The sequence below is a fragment of the Calidris pugnax genome, unplaced genomic scaffold, assembly GCF_001431845.1.
Source record: "Calidris pugnax isolate Ruff unplaced genomic scaffold, ASM143184v1 scaffold163, whole genome shotgun sequence".
NCBI lineage: Eukaryota > Metazoa > Chordata > Aves > Charadriiformes > Scolopacidae > Calidris > Calidris pugnax.
The window spans coordinates 80,943-91,386 of NW_015090899.1; the positions used below are offsets into that span (position 1 = coordinate 80,943).

At 41.2% G+C, this 10,444-nt stretch overlaps 1 protein-coding gene across 1 annotated transcript in view; it reads right to left on the minus strand.

The window, feature by feature from the left end:
• The window catches only part of LOC106891811 (3-hydroxymethyl-3-methylglutaryl-CoA lyase, cytoplasmic-like), a 65,801-nt gene extending 58,998 nt beyond the window's left edge, over positions 1-6,803 (minus strand). Inside the window, exon 1 of the mRNA XM_014948586.1 lies at positions 6,723-6,803. Within this exon, the coding sequence (XP_014804072.1) occupies positions 6,723-6,803 (81 nt within the window). The remainder of the gene's footprint in view (positions 1-6,722) is intronic.
• Between the last annotated feature and the right edge of the window lie 3,641 nt (positions 6,804-10,444).

Sequence of the window (10,444 nt, forward strand, 5' to 3'; positions counted from 1 at the left end):
ATCTGAAAATAACAGAGCAGTCAAGAAATGTTGAAGAGATTATTAATGAAAGATGAAAGTAATTCCTCTGCCTGAAGGTGAAGGTTTTAAAGAAGGATTCAGAGGATAACAAGGAAGGCCCCTGGTAGACAAGAAGAAATTTCCAGGTGTAAGAGCAGCTCTGGAAAGGCAGGAGGCTAACAGTGACAAGAGGGAAGGAAGGCAGTGGTAAGGTCAAAGGGCTAGGGAGAGCACAGGGAGTTGGAGGGGGAGGAAGGAGAAACAAGAACAGAAAAGCAGGTGAAGGGAAATGAAACTTCCTTTTTTATTATTTAGCTGCTCTGTTGTTGAATCAAGTTGACAGGTGTGGCAGTTAAAATAACCCGGGCCTTTAAATCCTGCAACAGTTCGGAGCAGTTGCTCAGGCTGACTCCCAAGAGCTGCCTGTCTCCAAAAACACATTAAATGCCCAACTTGGGGCAGGCTGCCCGCACCTGGAGGAGCAGAGGGAGGGAGGCAGGCAGCCCTCGCCAGGAGCTCTGCAGACCCCCTGTTTTCTGTATTGCACTGGATACAGAACCCGACCCGGTGTCTCCCTTCTGGTGTTGAAAGCCCACGCTGGGATTAGCGTGAGGGATACACCAGGGGAACACCAGCACCGCCAGCCCGGGGGGATGTCAGCTCAGCAGCTCACCCAGAGACCAAAACTCACTTCTGCAGGGCATAAATATGGCCACTAATCTCACATCACCCGCAACCAGATGAAAAACCCATTTTTCATCCCTCCCCGTGTCTAGTATCGTCAGCTAACTAATTAGCAGCCGCTAATTTCTCCTCCTGGTAACGGAAAATGAGCACTCCTGCAGCACCTTTGGTTTCTCCCCAAGTTCTCTGTGCCCGTGGATTAAAGTAAATTCTCTGCAGCAACAAGCCACAATACTAGCCAAAATACAATAAACATATTTCAGAGCATTTACTGTGTATTTATCTGAGTCCAGTAAAAAGAATGGGAAACAGCTGTATAGTATCTATTTGATCACGTGGAACATCTGGTAAGTTAAAACTCTGTCAGGCTGTGCTAAGCCCACACTCACTGACAGCATAAACCTACTTAAATGTGAAGGTAAAACCTCCACATCTGCTGCATATTGTTTCTCCTTTTTTAAGTTATTTTCACAAATATGGCACCACTTCAGGACTACGGGCATAAATCTGGGTTATTTCATGATTATCAGATCCTTCTTGTTACAAGACAAATGCCACAGCTGCACAATGAGTAAAGCTGTGACTGGAAAAAAAGAGCTAAAATAGATTATGTGAACCAAAGCTTAATTTAGAGCATGAAAAATGTCCATAAAACTTCGGTGGCAAAAATGTTCTATTTCTAGGCCAAATCCTGTAAATCCTATTCAGTTCCTACTGCGGTAAAACTTGTGCTGAAATCAAAGAGCTCTACCTGTCTTTACAGAGCAGTTCACACAGCTACAGAACACGCAGTAGCCATTCACATGGCCGTTCAGAGGACATCTGCAGCCCTTGGACTTCAGAGGGGACAGAAGTTTGGAATGGAAAGTACTGACATCTATTCTCCATCCGTGATATCATCTCTTTGAGCCCCAGTCCAGGTCTCTCATCCCCTGATTTTCTCTATAGCCTTGCTGTCCACTAGACAGTCTCAACTCCAATTCACTGTTCTTGAACATGACACTGAGAACCTGCGACAGGATGACTCTCCCAAGGGCCACACAGTGGAAATTCAAGGCAGTACTACAGATAAATCCTTCCATTCTTTGAGCTGATAAACTAACAGCTTTGAGTACACAACTTGGTTTTTATGCCAGAAGAGTCTTGCTTTGCACTGAATTTCATCTTGTTTCATCTATAGTGCACTGATTGCTCCTGTCTTCAAGGTCACTCAGTTCCTCCATCGTGGTACTGATGTCTCCTCCTGTCTTTCTGTCATCAGCAGATCTTACTACCTTAATATTTCCTGGTGAAAACGCCTGGACTAGCACGACTACATTACTTTACCACAAACATATATTATCTCAAAAAATCTGGGTTAGTGCTATAGAAGAAATACATCTTAAAAAAAAGACCCGAGGAACTCCACCATCAATGTCTCTTTAATAAATGGCCTAACAAATCTGCATTCAACATCATCTCTTATTTCCTCCTCAGACAGCTTCTTACTCATCTCACAAATTCTGTTCTAATCATCCTTTTCCCCAACTTAATTTCCCCAACTCGTGCTGCATTGCTGAAGCTCAGATAACAAACAAGTAAAAGGGAGGCAAAATACTTAGATTCAGGCCCCTGTGTACTATTTATGCATTTCACAGTGCATAATCACCGGATAAAACTCAGAAACAAATCAGAGACTCTATGAGTACATGTACTATCTTCTGCTAAGATGACTCTAGCATTTTTCCATTCTGTGGTCCAAGCCAAATCAGAGGAGAAAAGGAGTACCTCTTCAGCTGAATCTCACCTGTCCTATGAATGAATAACCTAGCAGTCACGCCATTCTTCCAAGAATTTGGAGATATGTACTTGACAATGTTGTCGGGATGAAAAAAGAGATTCCTGGTTTTCTTAGGAAGTCTTCTGACCAGCGTCACGCTTGAGGAATATTTGGACATCACTTTAAACACAGCTGAAAAAGTCACCTGAGCCACCAGTCACGTTCTGTGTCAGGCTCAATGCCATCTGCATTTACCAGGCAAGTTTCAAATCCACGTAACAGACTGAAGTCTTTAAGAACTTATGCAGAATTTAAACATGTCTCTGTTTACTATCTGGATGGCATCAGACCTTAACCAGGACTTGGGCCTCCTGAATTGAGGGATCGAGTTTCCCAAACTCTAACTGGAGGATTCCAAATGTGCCCCATCCCCTTGAGTAAAAGGAAGGATTTTCGGAAACAACCACGAGACAAACTTAGAGAATTTCAGCACCTTCAAATATGGCATTAAATAGTCTGCAGATAATAAATAGAAAATAGAAATAGAAATAAATAGAAAAATGAAAAATAGTTTTTATAAGAGAATTCAAAAGAAATACGCATTAAGCGCTAAGCATGTCAGGTAAAACAATTTTGTTTCAGAAAAAATATTTACTAAATAGTATGAAGTATTTTCATGTAACAAAGTATAAAAAGTAATTATGGTAGATATTTAGAGGTGACTGCTTATTGAAATATATAGTAGCTCTGTTAAAAACTAATGACTACCAAGCTACAATGTTTGAAATAACAAAAAGGAAATAGTTGACATAAAAGACTAAGAGCCTGGAAAATTTGTTTTTTCCATGTATCAAGCCTTGCCAAGGGAGAACAAAAAGCATATAAAACCACAAAATATTGCCTCCCTCAAAACAGAATGCAGCCAAAGAGTCTTTTAAAAAAAAAAATTGAAAAAAGGAAAACCATACCATTCAGCTTGAGAGACTGAATGCCAAATTTCTCTATGGAAACATTTTCCCTGAGGTATAAATAGCTGAAAATTCAAGTTTATTATAGAAAATCCTAGTAAACCTTAATTAGAGCAGTATAATCTTCTTAAGATAACCATAAATGTAATCAAATTAAATAAAAATACTTCTTTAAGCTCTGTCACTGCTTCAGAACTTCTAGTAAAGGTGCTGAGGTTCATTCTGCTATTCCATGCAGATCATTCATATCGGCACTAGTAGCACAGGTAAATATTACCCAGAGCTGCCCAGAAATAACTGAAAGGAGTCAAAAGTAAAGGAGAAGAATCTGAAGGTTCGGGTCTTTTCAATCTTTCTAATCAAGCAAAAATGAAGCTCTGCTTTCCTTTTCCACAAGGTGGTGTTCTGGCACAGAGGACAACTGAGCAAAGGTAGATCCATCTTGTGCAAGGAAGAATTACTCAGGAAAGCAATTTTAAACAAGGGTCAGCAGGGAGGTGGCATCATAACTCCATATGAATACGTGCAGTGACATGGACAAATGCCCAAAACTGGGAGAAGGCTCTGAGATAAATAATATGATTGCTGGAAGGAGAACAAAGAAAACAGTGGTCTATCTTCTGAACACATAAACGCCTCTAAACTTTACAAGACATAGAGGAAATAAACAGGAAGAAATTAAAGTTTCAGTACATAATCAAATAATGATTCAGGTGGTATTGCAGAGACTTGTTTATATAGTTCACACTGCTGAAAGGCAGATTTCAAACATTAATTCCCAAGTTAACTAGAGGGAAAATGGAGAAGATTCACCTGTGAAATATAAAGAATATACACAGATATTCAGAAAACAGTAGGACATGCCTGGTAAATATCCCTCAGTAAAGATAAACTGAGTATTCACCCTAGAACTTCTGCCATATGCTGCTGACATGACCCCTGGGAGAACAGTAGCCAGGAACAGGCCATGACTAGCAAAAAAACTCATCAGCCCTTGAGAAGCTTTCATTAAGTAATTTTTTCTTATGATACCACTGCATATTCATGACCTGAATGATAACACAGAAATACCACAAACAAAGCAGTTGCAAGTGCTTTAGACCACAGGACTGGAATTCAAAATTCCATTGACATACTATAGAAATAAATATGATGTATTTGAATAAAAGCAATATATAACACAACACTTAAAGACTATCCTTATTGTATCTGATGTTGACTAAGTAAAAGAAATTTTGCATATTTGACCCTTACAAATTCTATTGTCTATTGTGCTTATTTCTCCATTTTAATAATTCTGACCCCCCAAAGAAAGATCTTTGTAAAGTAGAGCATAGAGGGTACCCGACAAAACAGTTCTGTAGAAAAAGACTGGGATATTAAAATGAATAACAAACTGAATGTAAGTCATTAAGAAACTGAAGCTAAGTCATTAACGTTATGCTCTCAAGAAAAAATAAAAGAAAAAAAATGAAATGGCAAATCTAATCCTAGGCTATAAACAGGGATATCATAGATAAAACTGTAGCCTGACACTTTAGGAATACTATGTCTAGTTTTGGAGGCCCTTTTGGACGCCCTACTTCAAAAAAGAATTCAATCAACTGGAGATCATCCATAGGAGAGCAAAGCATAAAATGCAAGTAAATCATTACAGAATGATAACAGTTAGTTGCACAGTTAACTTATCTGGAATAAACCAAATAATCCTTGAGGTCAGAAGGAACCTCTGGAGATCATCCAGTTCAACCACTCCTGCTCAGAGCATGGTCAACTAAAGCAGGTTGCCCAGAATTGTATTCAGCTGGGTCTTGAGTATCTCCACAGATGGAGACTCCTGGGCAACCTGTTCCAGTGCTGACCACCCTCACAGTAAAAAAAGACTTTTCTGATCTCTAAATGGAATTTATTGTACTTCAGTTTGTGCCCACTGCCTCTTGTCCTGTCAGTGACTCTGTCTTCCTTATTCACCCTAGTAAATATTCCTACATAGAAGATCTCCCTGAGCCTCTTCTCCAGGCTAAACACTCTCAGCTCTCTCAGCCTGTCCTCATATGACAGATGCTCCAATCCATTAATCATCTTCATGGCCCTTTGCTGGGTCTGATCCAGTATGTCTACGTCTCTCTTATACTGGGGATTAAACCCACAGTTATTACTTTAGTCCACTTCTTCTAATATAATTTGAACGTGCTTACAGCTTTTATTAGAGGGTTTGTGTGAGCTCATGAAACAGTAGTGATTTACATATATTGGGAGATTATCTGAACTGACTGAGAAGTCACTGTAGAGATTTCTATTGTAAAGTAATAGCTGTAACATTCCTACTGTCATTTCCATTAATTATTAGATTCTAATATAATCTACTAGTACACTTACTAAATTGTTGCAGGGCTGTTTACAATAAAATACAAATCATTCATATGAAAACAGAAGAAATAAGATTTTAAACACAGGGGAATTCAACTCAGCTCAAGTGGCCAGTTGTTTGATCTAATTCTGCTTACAGAGAGGAATTTAACGGTAAACACAAAGGTCATAAAGTGCAAATAATATTAACTAATGATTGATAAGAAAAAAACTATGACTTTGATTTAGAAATTAGAAATTAATATTTTGTAAAAAGAATTCTATCTAGTAAGCAGTGATGAACAAGTCAGAGAGCCAGCAGAACGGCCACCTTGGACTTCCGTAAGGCAGACTTTGGACTGTTTAGGAGCATGGTCAAGAGAGTCCCTTGGGAGGCAGTCCTGAAGGGCAAAGGTGCCCAGGAAGGCTGGTCATACTTCAAGGAGGAACTCTCAAAAGCACAGGATAAAGCCATCCCCAGGTCCATAAAATGAATCGACAGAGAAGGCGGCCAGCCTGGCTAAATAGAGAGCTTTGGCTGGACCTCAGGGAGAAAAGGAAGGTCTACAGTCTCTGGAAAAGGGGGCTGGCTACTTATGAACAATATCAAGGTGTAGCATAGGTCTGCCGTAGAAAAATTAGAAGGGCAAAAGTCCAAGGAGAACTTAACTTGGCAACAACAGTTAAAGATAGTAAGAAGAGCTTTTTTTCAATATATCAATAAAAAAAGGAAGGCTAGGGAAAATGTGGGCCCGCTAATGAATGAGGTGGGTGCCTTGGTGGTGGAAGACACAGAGAAAGCGGAGTTGCTGAATGCCTTCTTTGCTTCGGTCTTCACTGCCAAAGCTGGCCCTCATGAATCCCAGACCCTGGAGACAAGGGAGAGGGTCTGGAGAGAGGAAGAATCCCCCTCTGTTGGGAAGGACTGGGTTAGAGACCACCTGGCCAAACTAGACACCCACAAGTCCATGGGCCCTGTTGGGATGCACCCACGAGTGCTGAGAAAACTGGCGGATGTTACTGCTAAGCCACTCTCTTACCATTTTTGAGATATCTTGGAGAACAGAAGAAGTGCCAGAGGACTGGAGGAAGGCAAATATCACACCAGTCCCCAAAAAGGGCAAGAAGGAGGATCTAGGGAACTACAGGCCAATTAGTCTACCCAGGGAAAGTAATGGAGCGGCTCATGCTGGACGTCATCTCTAAACACATTGAAGATCAAGAAGTTATCAGTATTGGTCAACACGGATTTACCAAGGATAAATCATGCTTGACCAATCTGATAGCCTTCTATGATGTTGTAACTGGTTGGCTAGATGAAGGGAGAGTAGCAGATGTCATCTACCTTGACTTCAGCTGGTAAGGCAGGACTTGTCCTTGGTGAAGCCATGCTGGCTGCCTCAAATCACCTCCTTGTCCTCCATGTGCCTCAGCATAGCTTCTAGGAGGATCTACTTCATGATCTTCCCAGACACAGAGGTGAGGCTGACGGGTAAGTTGTTCCCAGGGTCCTCCCTTTTACTCTTTTTAAAAATGGGTGCAACGTTTTCCTTTTTCCAGTCACCGGGGACTTCACTTGACCGCCATGGCTTTTCAAATATCATAGAGTGATATTTGAAACTACATCAGCCAATTCCCTCAGGACTTGGGGGTTTGAACTAGCTGATCTTTAAGGTCCCTTCCAACTCAAACCATTCCATGATTAAGTGACTGAGATGCACCTCGTCAGGTCCTATGTGTTCAGGTTCCTCAGGTGGTCACGAACCTGATCTCCTCTTACAGTGGAGCTACTTTGTTCCCCTAGTACCTGCCTTGCAGTACATCCACTCGAGAGGTGTGAGAAGAGAGAGGTTCCAGTGAAGACTGAGGCAAAAAAGTTGTGTGCCTCAACCTTCTCCTCATCCGTTGCTACCATTTTGCCAGTCTTGCTCATCATGGGGTGTACACTTTCTTTGACCTTTTCTGGCTGACGTACCTGTAGAAGCCATTCTTATTATTTTTTTCAGCCCTTGCCAAGTTCAGCTCCAGCTATTCCTTGGCCTTCCTGACCCCATCCTTACACAACGTTGTTGAGTGCCTCAACCTTCTCCTCATCTGTTGCTACCATTTTGCCAGTCTTGCTCATCATGGGGTGTACACTTTCTTTGACCTTTTCTGGCTGACGTACCTGTAGAAGCCATTCTTATTATTTTTTTCAGCCCTTGCCAAGTTCACCTCCAGCTATTCCTTGGCCTTCCTGACCCCATCCTTACACAACCAGGCAGCATCCCTATACTCTTCCCAGGATACCTGTCCCTGCTTCTGCTGCCTGTGCACTTCCTTCTTGCCCTTTAGTTTGACCAGCAGGCATGGGGTGTACACTTTCTTTGACCTTTTCTGGCTGACGTACCTGTAGAAGCCATTCTTATTATTTTTTTCAGCCCTTGCCAAGTTCAGCTCCAGCTATTCCTTGGCCTTCCTGACCCCATCCTTACACAACCAGGCAGCATCCCTATACTCTTCCCAGGATACCTGTCCCTGCTTCTGCTGCCTGTGCACTTCCTTCTTGCCCTTTAGTTTGACCAGCAGGTCTCAACTCAGCCATGCCCGTCTCTTGCCTTCCTTTCCTGATTTCTTACACCCAGGGATGGAGAGCTCTTGCATTCTACGGAAAGCCTCCTTAAAGATCTGCCAGCTCTGTTCCACGGAAAACCTCCTTAAAGATCTGCCAGCTCTGTTCTGCTCCCTTGTCCCTGAGGGCAGTTTCCCAGGGGGTGCTATTGAATAAGTCCTTGAACAGCTGGAAGTTTGCTTTCCTAATATTCAGGGTCCTGACTTGAGTCTTTGCCTGACCCGTATCTCTCAGGACTGCAAACTCCCCCAGTGCATCATCACCGCAGCCCAGGCTGTCTCCAGTTTGAAGAAAGCCAATGAAAGTATAGTGGAAAATATGCATAAAAATTATTATGATGTGAAGATAAGTTACAGAACTCTAGAAGCCTTTCCCTTTAGTAAGCAAAGGTAAGAAATGTGAACACTTGAATTGCATGAAGTTACTCATTTTAAATTGTGACAAAATTTAAATTGTGAACAAAATCTTGACAGTCCGTGATACATTCTAACCATACTGCCAAGAACAACAACTTATGACATGTCAATGGAGAGTCACACAGACATCTCTGGTGGTCACGGCTTAAAATTTGCCAAATGTGAGCTCCAGTGGATCAGAAAATTGCACAGGCAGATGCAGGCTATCGAAACTGCTGTTCTGACAGCCCTGCAAAAAGGAAACCTCAGGAACTGGGGACTGAATGTCTAACAGAAGGAGCAGTTAATTCTAAGAGCAACTGCAAACCACATCCAGTTCTCTGCCGTGACACTGGATGCTCTGAAAAAAAGTAGCAGCATTACAGGACAAATACTCAAGATGAAATCAAGCCCAAAGACTGCTCACAATCTTATAAAACAAAGAAATTCCTTCTGTAATATTTATGTCTGTATTCTACATAAAATCATTCACAACCTGACAGAACAAAAAAATGGACCAAATTTCTCAAATAACAGTCTCTTGGATGAGCCTGACCCCTCTGAATTATCACTGACAACTTGACTTGCCATCTTCTAAAAAACATTTGTTGCTATTTTCAACAAATGTAGAGCACGTGGAATTGCAGAGGTTTGAATTTAAGTGTCAATTACAGCTAACCGCTCATGCAACCTAAAAGCAAACAGATGTGGTGTAGTCACAGATAATTTTGGATAACTTGCAAAATAATGATGAAGGGAATGCATTACTAGAGTCAGGTGGTAGCAGAGGCACAGACAACCACAGTTAGACTTGCGTTACAATGGAATAATTAATAATAAATGGTACTACAGGCCTCTGTTGTTAGTAAGAGGACAACACAGCTTCTTACTTACTTACTAAAATGACTACTTTAGCAAAAATTAAAAATGTATTTTCAGGACATGGTGTATACATTACCTTTCCCTACTTTCTATTTCCCTAAATGCTTCCCTTGGCTAACAAGCAGCATTTCTCCATTAACCAAGTTGATTTGCAGCCAACTCACTTTCATCCATATCCCTATCTTGGTCAAAGCCTGGAAAAGCAATTATACTCTACCATCTGGGCTGGATGAAAAGGATACAGAGAACTGAGATCAACAGCATACTGATGACACTGGAGCCAAAACCTCCCACACTTTCCTTTACTATTATTTATGGTAATAGTATTATGGTGTGTATGGTGCTTTACAGGGAAGACTGAAGACAGAATTCTAGAAGGCAGAAGGAGTGGTGTTTTTCCACACACATTGAAAAAGCAGAGGCATGATCATCCTTACAAGACCAGCATGTGAAAGTCATTTGTCCTTTATAATGCTTTGGGCTATCAATGGGGAAAACAAATACATTGACAAGCCAGCCCCATCACCCTATCAGACAAGTCTCTTTAAATACCTCATTGTCAATAAAAGCCAGTTATGCATAGATCTTCAAGAACCCAAGTAAAAAGTTGAAAGTAATGCAACTATTCTCAATTATTATTGTCATCAAAATCACCTTCTGTGTCCAAAGGCATTGCCTAAAAGATCAAGGAAATCTTTAATTCAAGTACAGCTGGCCCATCACTATGTTTTCCATACCTCTCTTCCCAAAAGACACTGATAAAAATGACAGTAGTTTAATGGTTATTTATTTAGCC